The 26,595-nt window shown below is 40.0% G+C and overlaps 2 protein-coding genes across 2 annotated transcripts; one reads left to right on the plus strand and one right to left on the minus strand.

The window, feature by feature from the left end:
- Positions 1 to 7,826: 7,826 nt before the first annotated feature.
- On the plus strand, positions 7,827 to 15,618 carry LOC124281418 (histone H2A.V). The gene is made up of 5 exons (XM_046717467.1): positions 7,827 to 7,959; positions 8,096 to 8,173; positions 8,292 to 8,405; positions 13,939 to 14,068; positions 15,326 to 15,618. The coding sequence occupies exons 1-5, from the start codon at positions 7,957 to 7,959 to the stop codon at positions 15,385 to 15,387; spliced, it is 387 nt and encodes a 128-aa protein (XP_046573423.1). The 5' UTR covers positions 7,827 to 7,956; the 3' UTR covers positions 15,388 to 15,618.
- A 6,038-nt stretch (positions 15,619 to 21,656) lies between these two features.
- LOC124281451 (lysosomal acid lipase/cholesteryl ester hydrolase-like) lies at positions 21,657 to 26,006 on the minus strand. The gene is given in 10 exon segments (XM_046717498.1): positions 21,657 to 21,912; positions 22,579 to 22,650; positions 22,878 to 23,015; positions 23,299 to 23,448; positions 24,222 to 24,383; positions 24,385 to 24,469; positions 24,954 to 25,017; positions 25,020 to 25,148; positions 25,579 to 25,700; positions 25,868 to 26,006. Coding segments are annotated over 9 exon segments (1,074 nt in total). The 5' UTR covers positions 25,625 to 25,700; positions 25,868 to 26,006; the 3' UTR covers positions 21,657 to 21,684.
- Between the last annotated feature and the right edge of the window lie 589 nt (positions 26,007 to 26,595).

Genomic DNA, 26,595 nt, shown 5'->3' on the forward strand with positions numbered 1-26,595 from the left:
AGTTTATTTGTGTCAATCAAAATCATATATATGTGCAGGGACTAAGCATGAGTCTATGCTTGAACAAGTGGAACACGTGTACATCCACACAACGTTGTACACTGAACACAAGGGCTACTGGGATATGACTGTCATTGACATTGCAGGTTGAAGCATGTAACTGAAGATCGTCTCTAACTTGGTACGTGGACATGTAACAGACAAGGCTGGCTCGTGTAACTCCTCCTCGACTACCCAGTGCATTCTGACAGATAATACACGAGGCGATCCCGGGATACGTGGCTTAGATAAAACTTCGTTATACCGCGCTGGTCAGGCTGTCAGTCGAACAGCTGGGCGTGCAGGCTGTGCAGGCTGTGTGCATATCACAGTAGACGTATGTTGTATAGCATGAATGTACGTGCAACCCCCGTGACTGATGGCATCGCGGTGCAACAAGATGAAAGGCTTTATAGCCGCTTTAGCCGCGCCCGGTGTTATTCAATAGATCGCCCCCCGTCGCGAGAGGTATACAGGGTCCTTCAAACAGACAACAGGCATTGTATAATTGTAAAACGTTAAGTCATGTCTACACCAGTCGATAAATATGCTATAAAGCCGGTAGTAGTTTCAGGTGACATTGATATCGTTTCACCGAAAGTGTATATGTTACAGGAAATATGTATAATCAGTAAATATGTATAATTACTGAAACTTTCAGTAATTATGTATAATGTCTGATTCACCCAGGAAGTATGTATATTTATTGAAATATTCAGTAATTATCCTCTTACTGTAGTGGACAAGGTTTCACTAAATGCAATGTGCCGGCTCAAAGCGTTGTCAGACGAATCGCTGCAAGTGTTACAAGGCAAAGATTCAATGTAGTTCTAGGTGTCACTCAACACTCCCTTGTTCAAATACAAATTCATGAACACAAGGAAATAAAATTCATGAAAACCAATGTGCTGTACCGTGTTCCTAAAAATGAAGACATATCTATGAAAATCTGACTGACTTTATAAGTAATATCAATATTTCAGTAATTCAAATGATATCAGTAAATATGTATGTTTGTTTCTTAAATTTCAGGAATTATGTATAATTACTGAAACTTTCAGTAAATATACATAATTCCTGAGTGAATCAGACATTATACATAATTACTGAATTTTTTTAGTAATTATACATATTTACTGATTATACATATTTCCCGTAACATATAAAAAGCATGTGTGTGTGAGTGAGTGAGTGAGTGTGTGTGTGTGTGAGAGAGAGAGAGTAGCATACAACCCTTCACGATGTTATCAAGGTGATACTGAATGTCATCTCCCTACACTGGGTTCTGTGAGTGGGCTGCTTCCTCGGTGAAGTTCGGTGTGAGACCAGCAAACAACATAGAAATGTTACACAATTAACAACTGTATACTAAAAGTAGGTTTACGTATCAATACATATCTTGGCATGGGGATTACAATACCAGTACAAAACACAGTTGCCATTCAAGACTGACAACACAATAATAGCAATACAACAATGAAGACAGCGGGTGTATTATTCAAAAGTACCGACAAAATCGCCCGAGGCTGGGAATCCAGGGTTAGAAGTGATCTTCACTCAGCTGCTCGTCTTGTGTAATGTCAGGGGTAACATGTCTGTGCTTGTCCCAATAACATATATAGTCTAACATATCTGCTGGAACACCTGTCGGATTAGTGTAGATGTTCTAGAAATGTCCAGTTTATTCAATATTAAACAATGTAATACAGTTAAGCACTGTTGTATAATGAATAACCCTGCCACATAATGAAAACATTGATCCGTTGTTTACTGTGTAACGCCGCACTGAGTAATATTCCAGCTGTACGGCCGTCTGTATAAAATCGAGTCTGGACCAGACAAACCAGTGACTGACTGATCATTAGATCATCTGCACCACTGGGATACCATGCCAAGCATCAACCAAGTCAGCGACCAGACTACCCGTTAGTCGCCTCGTACAAGCATGGGTTGGTGGACAAATTCTACCCCGGATCTCCACGGGTCAGAGTTACTTGATACCAGTCTAAAAATAAATCTGTGATCTAAATAGGATATTAAACATAATTTTAATAAATGTAGATGAAGAATGAGCAAATTGATCTTGGTGTATTTATTCGCGTGCAGGGGTAACACTAACAGTATTGTAGGGCTTAGTTTTCCTCAGAGGCGGGAAAACGTGAGAAATAAGAAAACATTTCATTACTTCACGTCGGAGAGAATATTCAGGGTGGACACTGGGAAAGGGGGAAATAGACAGCCTTACGGTGGTTCTAAAGGAAACATTAATATGTTATTTTTGCGATAAAGAAAATATCACTAATAAATTTATGTTTCGTTCTTCTTATGACATCCTGAATACACACGTGCAGAAAGGTGTATGCACATAGTACGTCCTCGACACGCAAGTCCCGGGGAATTGGTCCTCATTATAGCACCATGCCCCATTACGTCACAAGGACCCGGTCAAAGGCCAGTTTATGTCGCCCCAGAGGTTTCTCGTTGTACCCTCACACGAGGTGTGATGTTCCCTGGGGCTGTGGAAAGGAGGGGTGGTGGGGGGGGTACGCTGTCAACAGATATGGCGTCCTTATATTCCCATCTTTTGTCTTAAACTCACTTACCGACCAAAGGTTGGGTGGGGTGGGGGGGGGGTGGGGGAAAGAGGTATAGACAGGTCACTGTTGTCATAACATAGACGCCCCACAATGGTTTAAACAGTATTTTAGTTCTTCAGTATGGACTGGTCAACTGACGCATGTTCTACATAAAAAAAAAACTCTGGTGACAAATTCTTAAACATGGCAACAGACAGCGGATGATATATACATATTTAAAGTGTCTGCTGAACTTTAAAGGTTTTCAAGGAGTCGTATTAGGGTAAAACATGCATAAACAGGTTATAATCAAAGTATTGGCTTCACGTGACACCGCGTTACATTTCCAAACAACGCGGTTGCTTGTACATGTATTCAGTGTAATGATATTTACATGAAAGAACTTACAAACTGTACACTCAAATATATTAAAAACTAAAGCTGAATATTTCCCCCCAAAATGCTTTATTCGTATCATCACGGAGGATAGGAAACTACGAAGCTCCTGAAGGGACATTTTCGTAACCAAAAATAGAAAAATAATCTCGTAATAACGACTTATAATCTCGTAATAACGACTTTTAGCTCTCGCTATAACTATTTTTATGTGGCCTTCGTCTACTTTTGAATTGGGTCTTCTGCATGGACTGCTTGAACATAGAGTTCATGGTTGGGACCAACTTGATGAGCATCTGTTCTTTAGAGTCCTGCATAACATCCTTGCTTCCCTTGTTTGATTTGTAGCCTGGCTGAAATGTCCTTCCCTGACATAATGTGAACCTAGCACATATTTTGAAACTAAACACAAATGCCACCTTACTTCACTCTCTGAACTAATTTCCGTTTTATGTATTAGCTTTTCTTCCCTGTGTATCTCATCATGATTAATAAAAAAAAACAGTATAGTTAAAATCGAAATGGTTATGTGTTCTGACTTATAGCAAGTCCTGAGTATGTTTAGGTGTGAAGGTTAGTGCTCTGTACATGAGGCCATATTATTTCATAATGACCAAGTTATAGCAAGCAGTCATTGCGCATATTTTACCTGGTACTTCAGCTTATATGTTGTCCGCTTGAAGTCATATGGCTGCTATGTCAACTAGGGTCACTCACTCACTCGCCCACCTACACTTTTACACACTCGCTGTCATCCACTCACTCACTCATGGGCAGTGGGGTAGCCTAATGGTTAAAGCATCCTCTCATCACGCTGATTACCCAAAAGGGGACAATGTGTGAAGCCCATTTCTGGTGTCTCCCGCGTGATATTGCTGGGATATTGCTGGGATATTGCTGGAATATTGCTGGAATATTGCTGGGATATTGCTGGAATATTGCTGGGATATTGCTGGGATATTGCTAAAAGCAGCGTAAAACCAAACTCATTCACAATCACTATCTATCCCACACTCACTCACACACTCAATCTGTTCCGCTCGGCTCAGCCACTCATTCACTATCGTACACTCACTCATTCACTATCGTACACTCACTCATTCATTATCGAACACACACACGGCTCCGCTCCACCCTGCTCAGTCACTCACTCACTCACTCAGCTCATTCACATCCATCCACACAACAGGAACATTTCCTTGTCCTATTGATGCATTAGAACTGGACCAGATCTACAAGTTGCTACTGGTGGTGGTATTAATAATCCACATCACTCCATACATACACTACACTTGTTTTAAGACTCTTGTTCCCCTAAGAAGTCAGTATTCTTGTCAGACTTGGCTTGATGATATGTTCACAAACAAGGTCAGCTGTCGACATTATCCGGTAGAACGGCACTTCCCCCAAGCATTCTTATCTGATTCCTTCCTTCATCACAGTCCGTCAGAACAAACCAGAACTGAATAATTTACCAAACTGCATGTAACGACATTTTGTTGAATAAATCAGATTTATGGTAGGGTTTGCTTTTGAAACATGTTTCCGACATGACACATGGAATACTTCCTGATGTAGATGAGACTAATGTGTTTGAACCTTGTATTTGTTGTTTGGGCAACTTGGGGCTGTCTGCCAAATCTCTTTTGAAGACGTATATTCCTGTTCAGACTGATTAAGAATTTATTACTGACTGGCTGACTGACTGAGTATGGTGTTACGTCGTTTTTAGCAATATTCCAGCAATATCACGGCGGGGGGCACCAGAAATGGGCTTCACACATTGTACCCATGTGGGGAATCGAACCCTGGCTTTCGGCGTGACGAGCGAACGCTTTAACCACTAGGCTACCCCACCGCCTCTAAGACTGTATTAACTTATTCTAGGTTATTTGTGTCCATATTTTGGGGTATTAAAGAAAAGATGGATATACAAAACTTTGAAATTGATCATAATAGTTGTCTAAAAGACCCTTATTTTTTACCTGATGTTTATGTTAAATTAAGGGGCGGTGGGGTAGCCTAGTGGTTAAAGCTTTGGCTCGTCACGCCGAAGACCCGGGTTCGATTCCCCACATGGGCACAATGTGTTAAGCCCATTTCTGGTGTCCCCCGTCGTGATATTGCTGAAATATTGCTAAAAGCGGCGTAAAACCAAACTCAGTCAGTCAGTTATGTTTGACTTCACTCTTGATATACTTGTCCTCATGGCAGTCGGTCCCATCAGGTAAATGTTTGACTTTTCATAGTCTCACAGTTCCCATCAGGTGAGAGAATCATAGTCCCATCAGAGAATCATAGTCCCACAGTTCAGGTGAGAGAATCATAGTCCCACAGTTCCCATCAGGTGAGAGAATCATAGTCCCACAGCTCCCATCAGGTGAGAGAATCATAGTCCCACAGTTCCCATCAGGTGAGAGAATCATAGTCTCACAGCTCCCATCAGGTGAGAGAATCATAGTCCCACAGTTCCCATCAGGTGAGAGAATCATAGTCCCACAGCTCCCATCAGGTGAGAGAATCATAGTCTCACAGCTCCCATCAGGTGAGAGAATCATAGTCCCACAGCTCCCATCAGGTGAGAGAATCATAGTCCCACAGCTCCCATCAGGTGAGAGAGATCATAGTCCCACAGCTCCCATCAGGTGAGAGAATCATAGTCCCACAGCTCCCATCAGGTGAGAGAATCATAGTCTCACAGCTCCCATCAGGTGAGAGAATCATAGTCCCACAGCTCCCATCAGGTGAGAGAATCATAGTCCCACAGCTCCCATCAGGTGAGAGAATCATAGTCCCACAGCTCCCATCAGGTGAGAGAATCATGGTCCACAGCTCCCATCAGGTGAGAGAATCATGGTCCCACAGCTCCCATCAGGTGAGAGAATCATAGTCCCACAGTTCCCATCAGGTGAGAGAATCATAGTCTCACAGCTCCCATCAGGTGAGAGAATCATAGTCCCACAGCTCCCATCAGGTGAGAATCATAGTCCCAAGCTCCCATCAGGTCATGGTCCACAGCTCCCATCAGGTGAGAGAATCATAGTCCCACAGCTCCCATCAGGTGAGAGAATCATGGTCCCACAGCTCCCATCAGGTGAGAGAATCATAGTCCCACAGCTCCCATCAGGTCATGGTCCCACAGAGAGAGAATCATGGTCTCACAGCTCCCATCAGGTGAGAGAATCATAGTCTCACAGTCAGGTGAGAGAATCAGTTTCCCATCAGGTGAGAGAATCATAGTCCCATCAGAGAGAATCATAGTCTCACAGCTTCCCATCAGGTGAGAGAATCATGGTCTCACAGCTCCCATCAGGTGAGAGAATCATAGTCCACAGTCCATCAGGTGAGAGAATCATAGTCTCACAGTTCCCATCAGGTGAGAGAATCATGGTCTCACAGTTCCCATCAGGGTGAGAGAATCATAGGTCTCACATGGTCTCACAGTTCCCATCAGGTGAGAGAATCATAGTCCCACAGTTCCCATCAGGTGAGAGAATCATGGTCTCACAGTTCCCATCAGGTGAGAGAGAATCATAGTCTCACAGCTCCCATCAGGGTGAGAGAATCATGGTCCCACAGTTCCCATCAGGTGAGAGAATCATGGTCCCACAGTGACTCATCCCATGAGAGAATCATAGTGAGAGAGAATCATGGTCTCACAGGTTCCCATCAGGTGAGAGAATCATGGTCTCACAGTTCCCATCAGGTGAGAGAATCATAGTCCCACAGTTCCCATCAGGTGAGAGAATCATAGTCTCACAGTCACAGGTCTCACAGTTCCCATCAGTAAGTCGTTATTACGAGATTGTAAGTCGTTATTACGAGATTATTATTTTTTATTTTGGTTACGAAAATGTCCCTTCAGGAGCTTCGTAGGAAACAATTATTATGACAAGAAAAATATTATACAGCGTCATAATTCTCCCCTGGTGCGACGAACGAAACATGTCGAGGGAGTAGTCAGCGTTGTGTTTTGTTTGGAATTTTAATATCTGTCCATTCTATATGGCCTTCTATTAATATAATCTGTTATAAATACAGATCACGAAGGATGTCTTTCACAACAGGTCCTGTATACATGGTCATGATTCTCGTGGATTTGAAAGCGGTGTAGACTGTTGCTTATAAATACAAGTAGAACAACAGCAACAAACATCCCACCCCCACCCCCCAGTAACTGCCTTGAGTATACAGCGTATCTTCTCTACACGTCCTGCGTGAAGGTGAATCGTAGTTTGGGAGACATATAAACAGGCGGAATATTTAAACAACAACTACCGACAGCTCATTAACTTTTAAACTTTTCAGTGTAGACAAGTGTTTCGCATCTCACCTGCTTTGAAAGATTGGTTGATCATTTTCGATCCAAGAGATAATTCTCACTTTCACATGCAATATCTTTCTTTTTTCACTTTACAAAAAAATATATCTATACTATAAAGCATAATTAGTGACAATAGTTCTTTGTACAAATATTTTGTAAACAGTTTAGAACATTGTTTTTTTAATACAAATCCATATACTGTAATTACGATAAGATAATGTACGGACTTGAAATTATTGACGTGGAGTGGGGGCTCCGTTCCTCGCGTACACCAGTTTGTTCCCGATTCATTGCTAGAGTTACCCCTTATATCACACTGGAAGAGTTCCATTTCTGTGTCGCCCTGTCCTCTAGTAAGTCTTAGCGCCATGGCATTCAAATACATTAGTAGCACACTCTCATATATAAGTATAAGACATAGAAATACCCATAATTTCAAATTTTATGCCGACGCGGAAGTTTCTTTGTACCCGAAGCCTCCGTAGGGGGGCGCAGAGCAAAAAGCTGGGGCACCTTATTGGGCGGGGAATATCACGTGACTGCTATCATTGAACTGACGCTGTGTTTTGGCGGACGATCGAGAGAGCAGCCGGTTATTTCATCAGGGACTGATCAACGACAATGGTACGTAATCCACGTAGCATCGGCCGATACTATTGTCATCCACGCATAAAGTATGATCCATACTACTCCTGAGTGTATTAATTTTTATATCCGAATATATGTTGCAATTTTAATTTAATTTTAAATCATTTTACAGGCAGGAGGAAAAGCAGGAAAAGATTCCGGTAAAGCGAAAGCTAAGGCCGTCTCCCGATCTGCAAGAGCTGGACTTCAGGTGAGAATATTTGAATGATTTTGCATGTGCATTTGTAAAATATGTTCATAAATGCATTACTTGATCACCAGGAAATGTTCTGTTTTGATAGTTGCTAACTAAAGTTTTCCATTTCTAGTTTCCAGTCGGTCGTATTCACAGACACTTGAAAAACAGAACGACAAGTCACGGTCGTGTTGGAGCCACAGCTGCTGTATATAGTGCCGCAATTTTGGAATACTTGACCGCTGAAGTAAGTAGGAACACGGAAGACATTTGTACATTTCTACAGAAGGGTTAGAACTGCCTGCATTTGTTTGTAAACAATGCTCACCTGATGGAGCAAGTTTCTCATGACTGGCCCGATTCAGTGTTTGAATTATAACATTTGCATAGTGCAAAAGTTACTTCCTATGTTCTTCTAGTTTGTTTTCATATGTTTTATTATCTCCTTCCAAGCATATCGACAAAATTATTGGGAACCCAGTGATTTCCCCAATAACGTTTACCAACAGATCAAAATTGCGGGTGACAAAATGGCGGGGAGACGCCATATTTGTGGACCTGTCTTCATATGTCATTGTTTAGAAATGTTATTTCCGGTTTTCTGTTCGATGTTAAATGAACCAGATATTTGCCCTGATTAGTTTTTGAGTATGTGCATGTTTGTAGGCATGTATATCTGTGTTTGGATAATACCTTTTTAGGTGTCAAGTCCTTTCAAGAAAATGTCCCTGTGACTACATCTCTTGTGTTATTAGTTGGTATAGTTATGAAAAGGGTCCCAGTCTCAGATTACTTGTTTTACATTTGCTATCTATTTTATTTAGCCATCATCAATTACTGGGAAAGATTTCTGCCCGTAATATTTTATCACTCTGTACCTAAGAACAAATGTTTTATGTAAAACACTAACCCTTAACTCCTAAATCTAAACCAGACCTCTAACCCTAAAACCTCGAAATAATCCTAATAAATAGTATACATTTCAAGCTGGGGTTCGTGGAAATCTTACCTCGTTAACAAACCTTCAATTAAATTAAATACTTTTCATTTTTGTAACATTTCCATCATTATATTGATTGCAGTCAAACACTATATAGTACCCAGTCCTAAATCAATACTGGTCAACTCTTGCCTGAATAACCTCAAGGCCACAGGGTTTAATTCTACACTTTTATTATGTGTGAAGTTCAGTGAAAGCCCCTATTCATAAAATGTTCAATGATTGATCCCATACTTTCATTCATGTTGAATTATCCAATTGGTCTGTGATTTGATGATTTCACCATAGCTACTGTGTTCGAAAAGTAGGAATATGTAGGGTGGGATAGACATCACTGGCCATATTTATGTTGTCTGCAGTTCATTTCACATTAATGTTTGTGGAAGTAACTAAGTAATTTTGAGACAAATGTCACTTCGGTCCCCAGACTAGTGGTCATCATTCCATGCAACTGTACAATACAAAAGAGAGGGACTATGTCAAGGTGGATGTTTCTGTCCAGATATACCTTAAATGTTGGATGTACCAGGTAAATTGCTAAAGTCACAAAATGGCTGGATCAGTGTGAAATCCTTTTGTTTTAGGAATCACTGTTTTCTGTTGATTTTCTCAAGCATGCTCAGTTTGCATGCATTGCAAGTAATGTATGGTTTTGAAAACAATTTCTATGCTGAGTATGTATGTTTTCTATATTCATTGTACATTTCCTCTTTCTCTATTACCAAGTTTGAAACAATAGCTTCAAAACAATGGTACAATTGGTTAGTGTTCCAGAAATGGACCACTGATTTTACTGGAGAATAGATCCACCAATACCTATCCCTTATCAGGTTTATTTGCAGTCTACTTCTCTAGTGGTGCTCCAAATAGTCCAATAATTGAAAATCGAACATAAGAAGGATTGAATTATCAATATAATTATTGATTGTAGAAAAACATTTTCAATTTAACAGAATTTTGTTGTTTTAGTATAACATACTTGAATGATATAAACTAACCATTAAATTTGACAAATGTTCATGAAAAAACGTGCTTAACAGCATAAAGCTATCGCATTTTAAAATTTTAAGCACTTTCATTGTTTAATTGCAATTCCAGTGTATCTTTCTTGCATCGTGCATTACTTTATTGCATGACATTATTAGTTATAAAACATTAATTGGAAAAGCCTGGTGGGAAACCATTAAAATTAGTGGGTTCAGGCTAAAAGAAAGTCACCACAACAAAACAGCACTTGGCAAAGCGGCACCCTTTAGACATAACGGAACCTCTACTTGGCGGCAACGGCTACAAATCTTATGGCTTAAAACGGCACCAACTAAAATCTTGTGGGGAAAACTAGTTTGTTATGAGATAATTGGATTGCAGAATGTTTAGATGGTAAATGCATCTACTAGTATGTCGGAGCTATCAAAATTTAAAGAACAACAATGTATTTTTTTATATTCAAGGGATACGATGTGAAAACTACTTTATAATGGTAAATTATTTCAATTATGTATCCAGCTAATGGAACAATGTACTGAGAGGCGGCGTTTATATAAGCCACTAGGCTTGTTTGCCAATCCAGGTTTCTTTGACGAAATAAAAAAATATGTTTAAACCAAATACATCTACTGTGCCGACAGTGATTGGAAATGGGCATCCCATAGCCAATAATCGGATTGCAGAATGTTTAGATAGTAAATACAGTCATCCCTCGCAATAACGCCTTAGCGATACCGCTGGGTAATCCTGTGGCTCCCATAAAAAAATTGCCCAGCGATCACACATCTTCACATCATTGAAAATAGCACATCAACAAATCCGCTATGTTGAGCTCTGGTTAATCACGTAAACTAGTGAAATTCAGTCGCGGATTGCCTTTAACACAGTGTTTATCATACATATCCATGCTTTTCAGATGCTTAAAACATGCAGGGTTTTTTCATAATAATAGATGACCATCAAACATCGTAATAACTTTATCATAGTGACATATGCCATCAGTCAAGTACTTGCAACGTTTGCTGTGATGCAACACGCCGCGTAATTATGTGGGTAAACATTGCCATCCTAAAATGTATGTCAGAAAAACGATTTTATTTGATTAAATTCAATCCCATTTTCATTCATTAAAACTGTTTACAATAACAACGGAGAAACTATGAGTGAAATGGCATTACCTCATTCCATACAAGCGCTACTTATACATTCTGTGAGGGTCCGCTTTTCGCTACGCGCCTGCATAGCAGCACCAATTTCACATTTTTCTCAGCTATCACTTAACAAATTACAGCCTTGTCATCCTTTGACCCCAAGACCCGCGTTATTGACTCATTGAAGTCATATTTGAAAATTAATTGCCAACATTTTGTTTTCAAATCAATGTAGCATACATAGCCGGGAAGTCAGCGTGACTTGTCAAACTGTCTCCACATAAAATGTACCCAGCCAGGTAACCTAAAAGTGCTTAGCAATGCTCATTGTTATGTTAAATATGTTCGTAGAAAACATGCATTTATACTTATAATGATAGCAATATATAAGATCTCTGTTAGAATAGCTGCTTGACGATAAATTATTCTGATAATGGAATAGAAATTCTTTAATGTTATATTTTTAAGATCGGGTCTGCACAGCTGATTGCTATTTCCGGCTTAGTTGAATAACAGGTAGCATGACAGGAACAACAATAGAATTATCATGTCTTGTGATGTTTGATTGCAAGTTTCATGAACATACATCTATTTTCATTTACAAAGTTGTTGTTTTTCACCTCCAACAATAACGATATAGTTTTGACTGGGCACAATACCACGAAATAGCAGTTTTGTTATGTCCATGGAAAATAATGATTTTACTTGGCCTTTGTTCCACGTTATGTAATCATTACTATAACGCTGGGGTCATCCATGGACCCCAAGACCTGCTATGGCTATGGTGAGGGATGACTACATCTACTGTGCCAACAGTGATTGGAAAGGGCATCCCAATTTAGCGTGAAAACATCGCGAACCTTTGATGTTTTTAAGTACATTTACTCAACTGAAATCGCCCAGTGTCAAAATGAAATTGTATTTAAAACACACAAATGTACCCATTGTTTACCATTAGCTGAAATACCTTAGTTGTGCGTCGTATGACCTTAAATAAAGAAAATAACAACCCATTGTTTGATTATATATTTTTTCTTCCATTTTGGGGGTATACATAACAATTTTTTCTGAATATACACAACATAAATTATGCAAGCTTAATGATGTTTCATTTTTCATATTTTACCAATTTTTATTAGAAATTTGCTGAAATTGTGTCACTGCCGTTCACGAAAAATGGTAACATATTTTGAAAAGAAAAAAATTAAAGGTAATATTTGTTTAACGATACATATATATTAAAATATCTAGTTTTACAATATAACATGGCTAATGAGTTTTGAAATTGTATATTTAATGCTTATGAAAAAGACCAAAAATCAAATTGCACATCAGCCACTGGAGTTGTGACACATGAAAATTGAGTAAAATTGGGTGGTTTAAAATATAAAAATATATTTTCCCTAATTTTGTTACTGTAAAGTGTAGACTAAACTGGGCTAAGTTAGTTACCATAATTTTATTATGATTTTTTGACTTAAGTTTGTCGGATGCAAACATAACATAAATATGCACGAAGTTTGAGAATGACTCATATGTTGAAATAATCTTGCTAATGTTAATAGTGAAATGAAATAAACATAAGTCAACGTCATGCTTTGTTTTTATATGGTGCCATTTTAGCCCAGAAATCATTAGCCGTTTTAAGCCAAACAGATTTGGTGCTGTTTTTAGCTATAACCCAAATTAGTGATTACATTTAAAATGTATATATTTCGATAATAATCGAAAATCGTTCACAAGTCCTCTGTTAATCGATATTGGATTTGGTTTCGATTCCCAACACAACTACTTCCTATACTTCACTGCAATGTTGCTCCATGGCTGTACATAACACAGAAACCTGTCTCTCACACACACACACACACACACACACACACACACACACACACACAGTATAGAAGCAATGCAGGAGTCAAGTGTTGTCCAAAGTAACCCCTCAATACTAGTCATTGTACTAAATTCTTGAAAAGAAATAGATAGTTCCTGCTACTGAAATAATCTAAAATGTTGCAGTACACTAAATGATTTCAGTTCTTTTGATTTTCATATTTCCAATAAGAAACCTTGAAATTATGCAGGGTCCCACAGGATCCCAAGTCAGTAAAACAAAGTCAATACAATGTCAATAATCTACATTCTAAGAAAACATTTTTAATGAAATTCTCAAAGTATTCCTGCCATGGACATTAAATTGTATTCCTGCTACAAGGTAATGTCCAAGTTTTCAACAACCCAAATACTTGAAAGTTGGTCATCATGTTGCAGGGATTGGGAAAGACAGGGGCCATGGGCCATTTTGCACATTAGAATAAAAATGAGCCATTAAAATTTGGAAGTTTACTATTGATACAAGGGCAGTCAAGCCCATTCTAAATTGAGAAAATGGCTAATAATCCTGAAAATGGTTTCTCATTAAGGCATAGTGAGTTTTCACGTCACTTTTAGCAATATTCCAGCAATATCACGGGGGACACCAGAAATGGGCTTCACGCGCATTGCACCCATGTGGATAATTGAACCCAGGTCTTCAGCGCGACAGGCTTAACACTTTAACCACTAGGCTACCCCCATTAAGGCATAAATGATTGTTTTGCTGCTTGTGTTATTCAGAATTGACAATGTTTTGTTATGTCTTTCAGGTACTTGAGTTGGCTGGCAATGCCAGTAAGGATTTGAAAGTAAAACGTATCACACCTCGCCATCTGCAGCTAGCCATCAGAGGAGACGAAGAATTGGATTCATTAATCAAAGCAACTATTGCTGGTGGTGGTAAGTACTCTACTTGGTGTTGTGAATTCAGAATTACCATTAAGATAGACTTCCTCGTGTAATTGTGACAATGATACAATGTGAATGAGGAAGATGGTAGTAACCTGTTAAAGCTATAGACAACTAACGTTGAAGCAGGACACAGCCAGGCATCAGCAGTCAACAGTTTTAGGTCACTCTTACACTAGATCCCAGGAAGTAATGAAAATATATTGACTACTCAAAGGAAATGCTTTAAACCTGAAGCGAACAGTAAATACTCAATGGCCAGACGAGTGTCACCGAACCCTGTAATTCATGTAGGCAGTGTTTACTTGTGACAACCCTTCAAGGTTTGAAAAATCCAAACTTTTTATTTGTATGTTTCTGTTAATTAGGTAGCCTAATGGGATTGGAAAGACCTTATCTTGGAAACGAATTTGTATCAATATTTGCCCTTGAAATACCTCAAATTTTGTCTCTAACAACACTATGTATATACAGATGTGAAAACATGTTTGTGAATATCTGCAGATGTATGAAATAATTGTATCAGAAACTTGAACCAGATTTTGCTTTTATCATTCTGTACCTACCTGGTTTTCATGAAAATTACTTGAATCAAAAGATTCTATGGAGCGCAGTTGCAGTCGGGAAAGGTGTTTGCTGTTGTCAATTTGACTTCAAGTACATTGTTACAGCTTTGAATATTCCTTGAATTTGACATATCTGTATCGACTGTTAATGATTTGCAGTTTGCAACTTTTATCACTATTTCAAAGCCTAAGTCTGGTAACATTCATGTGAGTCTAGTAAGCTCAGCTAAATAATAGACAACATGATGACACAAATGTGCACAGAAAGGTGTGAAGAGGCAAGTTTGTTCATGTAGACTTGATGAATCCATGAGACCTTAGAGAGGATCTTGGCGTAGGCATCCATTCTGTATCCAATTATATGCAGTTGAAGTTTCTTGTAAGTCTTTAATGTTTAAAGCAGTCATTTAATTACAATAAGGACAATTAGTTTAGAAGAAATAAGCTACTGTTCTCATTTTCTGTGGAAAGAGTTAAGTAAATTCTATATACATGGGAGTAGTCAAACCCAGTCTTGAAATGTAAAACAAATTATACCAGTGTAGTTGATTTTGTTTGATTTTAATCATGGAGTTTGGTGTTGGTTTAACATAATCAGTGTTAATGCCCCCCACTAGTTACATAACTAGTGGATGAAAGTAAGTCTCGTACATCCTTGACTTCATTCTTGATTTTGTTTCAGGTGTCATCCCTCATATCCACAAGTCTCTGATCGGAAAGAAGGGCTCCCAGAAGGCAGCATAAGATGGAGGATGCGTTCTATCCTGTACATTGCCATGTGTAGCTGCTGTTGCGGTGGAACACTGTCACTGTGGCAGTCTGTAGCATAACCATCACCTCATCTCACCCTTCACTCCACTGTAGCAATCATCGTCATCTCATCATAGTAGAATTCAAATTTTTATTTACTCGTGTTTGAAATGTCTTTGTATTCCATGTTTTGTCCGTCATTAAAATTTAACATGTCAAAAACAATTTTGGTCTGTTATCCTTTGTAAATACATTTAGCAGAGGCTTTGCTTGGAATGACTTGACTTCAGGATACATGTATATTTATTTATCAACTGATTTTGGTAGTTTTCAAATCACTCAGATGGCCCAGAAACTGTGTTGATCTAGTTCAACACAGCAGTTGGCAGTATTTCAGCTGTGTGACTGGACTATAAATATCAAATCCAGGCTAGACATTGAGGAACTTTGTGGAGATGCGGTAATATGCACACAGCAGTCAGTGTGGCTGGCTGCTTCGTATGACCAGCATATTATCCTGGTGGGTGAGTACCAGTAATCACCACCAGAACAGATTATGAAAATATTTGTATATATCTATGAAGGATATGGCTGAGGGGAAACAATACACCCACATGACCAAGCAGGACATGTTTTCACAATTACAGGTCTGAGAAGCACCAGTGCAAAAGATATTCTGGACATTTTCGTTCACCTGACAGCCATACATGGAGTGCTTAAATGAAGGTACTCGGCAACATTGGGTTAGGATACAGGATAACTGGTCGTAGAATCGTATTTGTAAAGTGTGTACTATATTCATCACAAAAAGTTAAGCAACACAAATTTGTAGTCTCATTACATTTTCATTTATTGAAATTGCAAATCATGGAATGGTGCAATAGAAAGGTGAATCATGTATCATTCATGCCACAAATTTTGCATGTTTCTCTGTATGGTTGTGTTCGCGGTGATGTTGTCAATGTTATCAGATAAATCAATTTGACAGTTACTAAAGGTTACGTATTCTTTGAATATTTACTGGGATTAGGTGTCTGACTCAGACTGTGGGTTCGAATCCCGATGGGCCTCAACCTAACAAAATTACTGGTCGTTCTTCCCAAACATAACAGATGTTACATTAAACGGCTTTCTAAATGATATTGTGTAATCACAGATATTCTACGTCCTGCATGTAAATATGATTCAATACAAAATATCATGTAATATTTGAATAAGGATCAGTTCTATTGATTGAATTAATGCATTTAGAAATGTTCCATTGTTTATAACGATCTTAACCTGAGATAAAAATTTACATACAATACTTTTATTTCCCACTCTTTGCGCTTCCCACACAATACCACCCAAATGAATAAACTGATTCCAACATAATAAACCCAGGTTTTCCGACCAACCAAAATTGTACATTACATAACATTAATTAATAATGTTCTCTAAATAGATTGAGGTCAAAGTGCGATTTCTGGGACTGAGTCCGGTGGTGGCAGTGTACGTTTTGATAGCATGTTTCGTCGACTTGTCGAAATCCTAGGTCACAATTTGTTCACATAGAAGTAAAGAATGTCTGGTGAATGTTGTCGGATGCTGTCACGAGAAACCCAGTTCTTCACCCCAAGTTATGGTCACATCTAGTGCTAGCTCTTTAACAGCAGAGCTCGTATATTCCGTTTGACATGGGACAACATGCAAATGCGATTTTCTTTGAATGTTTCCTTTGTGTGTGTTAAAGGAAGATGGTGTTTTTCAGTAAGCTGAACTGCATCAACAGTATGACGTTGCATCACAAGCATTCAACACGTGTCAGATCAGACATGGGAAGCCTCGCGATGCTCATGAACAGAACTGAGAACGATACAGGTTCATTCAATAGTCCTAGTTATGAAGTTATATAAACCAGGTATCACCGCACATCTACTTTCACATGTCGCTAATTCCGATGTGAACCATTTACACGGTCATTGACCCCACTGGTAAGTGTGGCACTGCATGATATACCGCCATAATAGCTGGAATATTGCTGAGTGCGGCATAAAACTAAACTACATGACGAGAACCTGGGAAAGGGACACTAGGCGTTAGGCTAGATGTTCACAGCATATGTGTGAGTGAGAGTTAGTTTTACGCCGCACTCCAGCATTATGGCGGCTGTCTGTAAATAATCGACCCTGGATCAGACAATCCAGTGATCAGCAGCATGCGTATCGATCTACGCAGTTGGGATACGATGACATGTGTCAACCAAATCAGCGAGTCTGAGCACCCGATCCCGTTAGTTGCCTCCAACTACAAGCATGGATTACTGAAGATCAATTGTATCCCGGATCTTCACGTGTCGCAGCATAGGATACAGAAGGAGCATTGTGAAGGGCCAAATAACATGGCACTAAATACACGGTTACATAACCCGTATCTCAGCAAGTCACGTTGTATATACAGAACCATACAGTATTCTGGGTTTAGTTACCGAACGCATTCGCTAAACCTGAACGCTGAACAGAAGGGCGTCCGTATTTAATTCTGGGTTTCTCATCGCCTGACTGTTCCAACAATGGGGCGGGCGAAAATAATAAAAGGCAAAAAAAAAAATACTATTCAGTATTCAAATATGAATGTATACTCAACAAATGCATTGGGAATCGCGGCAAAAACAATAAAGGTTTGCCCCTAAATTATCTACCAGTATGTATGTTCACAGTATAGCAGTTTAACGAATACTACTGAGCCTAGGTTTACTTAGACTGCTTTTCGCTGATTAAACAGCACATGCTTCATGAAAGTTGGCAATAAACCCAGTCATAATTGTGACTTTGCATGCTGCAATAATTCATTCAATCATTTTTTTTTCAAATATATCAATTCATTATAAAGAAATTATGAAAATCTTAATTTATTACTTTACATGATTATCAAGGGTTTTCAGAGTAATATAGCTACATTCCTTCCTGAAGGAACATAGCATTGAGGTAAACGTTGAATTAATTCCCTTATTAAGTTGATTTTGGACGTCTACAGGACATTTATTGTACCTTACCCTCGCCTTGCAGATGCTATAATCACAAAGACTCTGTCACAAATCAGAAAGTTTCTGCCCCAAAACTCCCAAAGACTCCACTTTCACTGTAGCCAAGTTCCCTACCAGTGATACACGATATTGTGGAGTCGACCGCCATACTTGCATGCATGAAAATCGCGAACTCCTAACATTTTCGGATCGTAAATATTAGTGGATGCCAATCCTAAATCGTGACAGGGAGTAAAGATGCAAGAGTTGTTTCCATTTAAATACCCGCTGAAGATTTGAATTTTTATTTTTTCTTGTGGTGAAACATTTTTTTCAATGGGCGGTGGACGATTGAGAACAGTCGGCGCACAGTTTAGAATAAAAATATATTTTTATTGTATGGGCGGGTAGGATTTTTACGGGCGGCGGGAGATGAGAAACACAGAATTAAATACAGACGCCCTAATATGCCCCATCACCATCGTCTCCCAGTAGTTAGCATCAAGATGAGGGCTCCTCAGTCCTCACACATGTTCGAGAATGCTCAGGCCTGATGATCCGGGTTACAATTGGTCTTTACCAACCCATACTTGTCGTAATCGTCGACTTACCGGACCGGGTTGTCAAGCTCGTTGACCTGGTTGATATACATGTATTCATGTCGCCGTATCCATGTTGTGTTGATCGGAACTCATGTCAATCAATGGGTTGTCTGGTCCAGACTCAAAATGACTTACTGGTCGCCGTCATATGGCTGTGATGTTTCTGAGTGCAGCGTTAAACAGCCAAGAAAGTGTGGCGGCAACGATGAATAGACACCCATTCTCACTAATGAGGTGCAATTGATATCGCCAGCCATTTGTTCATAATCCAACAAATATTGTGCCCAGTATTTGCATTATTTACAAAGTCTTATACTCGCCCTAGCCAATAAACACTGTTCCGGGTCATCTGTCCTTATATTGGCAATGCAGGAAAAGTCAAAGTTGGCAAAACGATACGTACGTTACTGTCGCCTTGTCGGAGAAGATTCACTTAAGTAAATACTGTCATTTTGATTTTGCAGTTTGGGTTTCAGATTGAATATTTAAAGAACAATGTACTTATTACGCTGCATTCAAATGAGAATAAGAAGGCAAACCATCCAAATCGGAATAGTTATAGAGTGTTGAAATGTTGTTGCCAAACTTTGGATACATACGTTGTGTTTTTCTGGATGACAGTGTAGCAGCGTACCTTTCTGGCTTAAGTGAAGTATAGTATCAATTATGTATACTCAAAACATTTACCAATTCAATTACGACAGGTTTTAACTAAAAGTATAGTTCAGTATTGGAAAAATGCTTTTCAACACCACAAACAAGATGCGTAGAAATCAAACAAAACATACGTTATCATGCCAATAATTACTTCAATTTCTATAACACTTCACGCAAAACATTATACCAACAACACTCATTTCTAGCATTATAAAACAGCTCATATCACGATCAGTAGTGTGTATAGATTTGCAAAATGAACATGAAAACCATTGAAAATATACATACGTAACCGTTACATACGTTACTAGAAAGTACGGAATTAAGTGTTCGAAACAATATGATTAGGTTTTGGCTATACCTACTTCATGTGACGACAGTCGTCGAACAGCAGACACATTTTGGGAGAGAAACCACATCAGTTTTATGAGGTAATGTTGTTTAAAATTCAGGTGATACCATGCATAATTAAAGACGTCACGTTAAACATGTTACAAAGTGTAATTCTTTCAAATTGCCATTGTGTGTTTTAACTACTATCATAACAAACAGGAAAGCGATGCTAAGGGCATCATTTGGTGGTCCAGTTTCCGATCAAGGCATGCTAAAGTAACTGATACATACGTTATCAACGGTAACGTAGGTAACAACATTTGTTGAAGGTTTCAAACGTAAATGTCATATCATTTGAAGCCAGAAACTTTGGGTTTTAAAACATTCAGACTTAAACTGGCAATCAGTGTTATTTAATGTCCTTTTAGTTTCACATAATGAGCTATGTGTTGGGAAAGAGATGTTCACCTCTGAATGATATGAAAATTGATATGAATATTTGATTGTTTAATGGGATGGAAGGCTTGATGTACAAATGAAAGGTACTTTAGTAGCTTATCAGAAAGAGGTAATATATTTGTAATAACATTTGGATTAGTCCTGGGTCTTTGTTATGTGAAAGAGCATTATTATAGGGTAACGTATGTATCGAAATGTATTATACATACGTTACTAATTTGTTTCTTATTTCAAGTGGGAAAACGTAGAGCAGAAATTCAGACAGAATATCGGTAAATTCGGAAAGCAAAAGGGCCCGCCTTACTTGAGAAAGAATGATCGAGGATACAGTCTTGTTATGTTCCTTTGCCAAATTTATGATGATTAATAATGATCACCCTGATATTGTCTTTATGTAGTACTAAAACTGTAAAGGAAGAAACGATAGAATCTTGTAATCCTGAAGAAAACGATGCTGATGTGTTTTAATCGATGTTTTAGGTAAGAAAAAGTATTATTCTTCATAATAAAAATCTTATTTGAAACAATTTAAAGTTGGGCTACATACGTTACTGTTTGTACTGCAAAAGTGACTGGTAATGTTCATGAGTTTTATGTTGTTGCAACTGGCTATCGATCAAATATTTTGCTACTCATTTTTGGTCTACTACGCCCTCAGATTGTCGGCTAATCTAGTTATCAGGTTTGATTTTAGAATGTTTTGCAATTTGTTGGTATTTTTGAAAAACAATCTGAGTAATAATGATTTACAATGTGTATGTCAAAGTATTTCTAAAGTTTTTGAGCAGACATGTGTGTTACTAAATCGCCAAACTCATGCGGAATATTTGATAGGTTACTCAAATAATTTATCACATTGTCACTAATTCTCTAGTCAGAAAAACTAGTAACGTACGTATCAGGTGATAATATTTTATAATTCAAGGTACCACATTTAGATAACAGCTGTATGGTTATTTGTAAAATGGTGTGGCTGAAAAAGTGATATGTAATAGACCATATACCAAACTGTCTAAATAAAATGTTTTTGCATAGATTTTGTGTAGTTGATTTTTGACTTACGACGCTTACCCATTTGCACCTCATTAGTGAGAACGGGCGTAGAGATTCCTCTGTGATATTGTTGGGATGTCGTTCGCACTCAAGCAATTGCTCATCCACCCATCCAATTACGTACACGCAAACTGGGGATGTATGAAATATGTTCGTTTCAGTAGATTGAAACTCATTCTGCTTTTAATTGAACACGAGGCGCTTAATGCCTTCATAACAAAGGGTTGGTGCGTCCACTGCCCATATAAAGTCCAGGTGTTCCCAGTGAGGTATCACGTGATCTGCTACGGTTCTCGTCAGCTTGGATCGGAGCCATGTGACGTCATTCGGGTCAGCCAGGAAGTCCTTATCGCCACTGAACAGCACGACCGGAACTTCCATCTGTTCTGGGTGGTAGAGAGGCGGGGTCGACTGAAACAGGACCAGATCACTAGACTCAACAGTAACCAGGGCGGATTTGTTTGTGGCAGGCATCAAACTAGAAAGGTCGTCATGACAACAAACCTACGGAAATACACATGAGATTAGAGTGTCATACTGAAGAAGCACCTTGTCTTACTGCTCTCATCCGACACAGGATGCTCATGATACTGACATGTATGCCAAGGTATACCAAATCCGCTGGGACTTCAAGCTGGACTCACTTGGGGCAGCCTGATTCACTCTCCATGTATGACAAGGTATACCAGATCCGCTGCGACATCAAGCTTGACTCACTCAGGGCAGCCTGATTCACTCTCCACATGTATGGCAAGGTATACCATATCCGCTGCGACATCAAGCTTGACTCACTCGGGGCAGCCTGATTCACTCTCCACATGTATGGCAAGGTATACCATATCCGCTGCGACATCAAGCTTGACTCACTTGGGGCAGCCTGATTCAATCTCCACATGTATGCCAAGGTATACCAGATCCGCTGGGACATCAAGCTTGACTCACTTGGGGCAGCCCGATTCACTCTCCACATAGAAAGGCCCAGTTCGATTCCCCACATGGGTATAATATATGAAGCCAGCTTATGGTGTATTACCAGGATATTAATATAAGCAGGTCCCTACAAAGCATGTCCCTCACCTGTCCATAGTGTTCCATGTTGGCAGCTGCCGATCCAAAGTCAAACATCATGAACTTGTCTGTATTGACACCCTGCAGGAATATATAGATACATATCTACATCTAAGGACCACTGCAAGAGGTCATTGTACTTTTGTCAATGGTGACGAATAATTATCGCAGAATAACTCATGTCCCTTTCGATATAATGAAATATTACGTTTTCAGTAACTTATCTGTGTAAGATGGATTTCACAGAAACATTTGAACGTCCATTGTTCCACGATGAAGTTGTTCCCTGTCAACAGTGTGTGGCTCACCTGGGCGAAGTGCACCATGTTCTGTACCGAGGTGCCAGCAGGGTTGTGGGCTATGTACACAGGGACCCGGACTGTAGACACAGGGTACATGGGGTCAGTGGCTGGCTGGCTACCCGTCGTATAACGCATAGCTATTACCTGCCGCAGTTAACACGGAGCGAGGTATACGCCGAAAATATGTATTGACCATTCAACATTTGATATTTCAATTATACCTTGGCACAACAAATGGCAAATGGTACAAACTATGTTGAGTAGAATATGTAGCACACAATGAATAAAGCGACATAGAATCAAAACCAATTTGTATATTTACGGACCAGTGATGTAACACAAAATGTGTCAGTTGCCACCAACAAGGAATGAATATTTGACGTGAAAGTGATGTTTATGCAAATTATCATTTGCAATATTTCAGTACCGTGTTGAGCGCCTTGAAGTCGTACCCGCCAAGCACAAACAAGACATTCTCACAGATCAGGGGAATATCGGTACAGACACCCTTCGCCAACCATGTGGTAATTTCAGTGCTGGGTAGAAACTCGCCATGTCCAAACAGCTCGAAAACAGCCTGCAATATCCACAGTCAACCGGTTAGCACTGCAGGTTAACATAGGTGTTCCTGCTGGTGGTGGTGGTTCCCCAGGTCCCGGCATGTCCAGTGTATTGTGGGGAGAATATTACATATGTATCAGTGTCTATTGTGAACAACTGTTCTTGTCCATCCTCGATAATCTCCAGCGTATACGTTCCGATAAACCTCCACGATACCCCGGATGCATCTACGGCTCGGCCCGATAATTTTATTACCTACTTTTGCTGGCTCCGCATTCTCACAGCAGCCAATCAGATAAGCCGCCGTAACAACCGAGTTTGCCAGTGTCAACACAGATAGCGGTCGCAGTCGCAAAGGTTTGTTCGCAGTGCCACTCAGATTTTGGGGAAATAATAAAGACAAATTCCCAGATCTGAAACTTTAAAAGAATATATGAAAGAACTCCTTCTACTTCTTTCAGAGTACCTCTGCATCAATTGTGTTGCCAAGTTTAAACGGTTAGATAATTTAAGACGCGAAAGTGAGTAGTGATTGGCACGCTCAACGTCCCAGCGTAGGCACCTGACTGGATAAAAGCCAGCCAAGGGAGGTAATAAAATCATCGCCCCAAGCCGTGGCCAGGGTATAGTGGAGATTTATCGGAACGTATACCCTGGAGATTATCGAGGATGGTTCTAGTCATGACTCTATGGTTACTGATATCATCCAGATTTTAACTGACAAAAAATTAATGGATTATTTTAAAAATGTTTGAACAAATATCTCCACAGAAACAGAAGGAAGCTAACCCCAATTTCCTTGGAGATCGGTGCCAAGAGTCTGATGGGGCTCTTGATGTGTCCCACTGTCGCTACTGGGGCCAGAGCGATGAAGGTCTTGACCAGCTGACCCAGGGTCTTGTTCTGACTGAAGCCCGCGAAGCCGATGAGTGTCCCCTGAGAGTGACCGACCGACATAGTGGATCTGGGGCTGCCCGGTCGTCCGTACGATGTAGTCAATCATGGCGGGCAGGTCGTACTTCGCCATCTCGTCGTAACTGAAATACACATTCCCATTTCTCATTAACCGGCAACAGTAGACCAAATAGCATAAACTACACACGTCGCACCGTCATGGTAAATGCCACCGTCGTAGATTAATCTACGTGTATGGTGTTTAATGTTCTGTTCACTGTGTTATTGTTGGTCATTGACTCACTGTGCGAACCGGAAATCAGTACTCGTGAGTGGGTCCCGGAAGTCAGTGATCATGAGTGGGTCCCGGAAGTCAGTGATCATGAGTGGGTCCCGGAAGTCAGTGATCATGAGTGGGTCCCGGAAGTCAGTGATCATCAGTGGGACCCGGAAGTCAGTGATCATCAGTGGGTCCGACAATGATTATTTTTCTTGGCTTGTCAGCACCATAACCTTGCACCTTGGATTCATCAAACAGGTTTCGTCCTGCATCACAGGACACCCAGTGACGCTACTGAGGTCTTAACTCCATTCGGAGTTGTTAGACAACCAACTCAACATACACACCTCCATTCCCAGAACTTGTTGTCCGATGGTTTCAGCGTCTTGTGAGCACGCGAGTAAACGTTTCGCGCACGTTGCCAAGCCACACGTCTGCGCCTGCGTCGGCCAGGATGTAAGCGAGGCTCTGGTTGGCAAGATTGTCAAGGAAGTTAGTGGCACTTCCCAGAAGGCCATGCTGCAGCATCACCGCCGGTCTGACTGAAACGGGAAGATATTTGCATCAGGAGCATCCTGTTATTTGTTCTGACCGAGGTATACGACAACACTGATAAACAACTTCACATGACCTACACATTAAGTTCCTGTGTTACCTGACCCCGGCGTATCTGTGTTTCCTGTCCCCTACACAATATACACGTAGACGTATTTATGTTCACTTCAACCTTGACAATGCTGAGAAAACAGAGGTAACATATTTCTCGCTGGCGAAAAGGAAATAAAAACATAAGTACCACTTCAACATGTTGCTTCTCTCACTTGACTTCGAGTACTCTCACAGTGAACATCAAGACGTATCTGTGTTACCTGCCCCAACACAATACCCACGAAGACAAGTTACCTGTCACCCGGACAATACCCACGAAAACGAGTTACCTGTCCCCGGACAACGCCCACGAAGACGAGTTACCTGTCCCCGTGGTGTCGTTCCCTCTGCCGTGGGGGATCCGCTGCATGTTGAGGATGAAGCCGTCCTCTGTCGTGACGTAATGGTTCTCACACACGGAAGCCCTTGCTGGTGATCAGCTCCGTCTGGAAACAATACCAGAGCAACGTTCCCGGATGTGTGTTGTATTTCAAGAGATTTTGGAAGTCTCCATTATGTACAGCTACTTCACCACCCGCGTACTCACTTTCACTTTGATTATGGAACAGGGCGTACTGTAAATAAACTTATATGTTTGACACTATGTACTTACAGCGTTCATGTAGATCTCAGGGTCGTCCGTCAGCTGGGGGTCGAGGAGGGACTTGGTGGGTACAGGGAAGCGGCCCCACCCAGGAGGAGTGTGAATGTCGCAGCAGACAACATGGCAGACTGTCACTAAGCTCCACACTGCTACTCAATAAGGGAGCTGTTACCAATACATACAGTGTTGAAGGTGAAGCTTCATTGTGATGGTTCTGTCGCTATCTTTTCTACTATAATAAGGGAGCTGTTACCAATACATACAGTGTTGAAGGTGAAGCTTCATTGTGATGGTTCTGTCGCTATCTTTTCTACTATAATAAGGGAGCTGTTACCAATACATACAGTGTTGAAGGTGAAGCTTCATTGTGATGGTTCTGTCGCTATCTTTTCTACTATAATAAGGGGCTGTTACCAATACATACAGTGTTGAAGGTGAAGCTTCATTGTGATGGTTCTGTCGCTATCTTTTCTACTATAATAAGGGAGCTGTTACCAATACATACAGTGTTGAAGGTGAAGCTTCATTGTGATGGTTCTGTCGCTATCTTTTCTACTATAATAAGGGAGCTGTTACCAATACATACAGTGTTGAAGGTGAAGCTTCATTGTGATGGTTCTGTCGCTATCTTTTCTACTATAATAAGGGAGCTGTTACCAATACATACTGTGTTGAAGGTGAAGCTTCATTGTGATGGTTCTGTCGCTATCTTTTCTACTACTATAATAAGGGAGCTG

Source organism: Haliotis rubra, unplaced genomic scaffold, assembly GCF_003918875.1.
Source record: "Haliotis rubra isolate DU_JTF1 unplaced genomic scaffold, ASM391887v1 Scf284, whole genome shotgun sequence".
NCBI classification, from domain to species: domain Eukaryota; kingdom Metazoa; phylum Mollusca; class Gastropoda; order Lepetellida; family Haliotidae; genus Haliotis; species Haliotis rubra.

Excerpts from the sequence above, each read along its gene's own strand:
- LOC124281418 (XM_046717467.1), top strand. Across the intron at positions 8,406-13,938 it reads TGGAATACTTGACCGCTGAA|GTACTTGAGTTGGCTGGCAA; the intron begins GTAAGTAGGAAC and ends TATGTCTTTCAG. Across the intron at positions 14,069-15,325 it reads AGCAACTATTGCTGGTGGTG|GTGTCATCCCTCATATCCAC; the intron begins GTAAGTACTCTA and ends ATTTTGTTTCAG.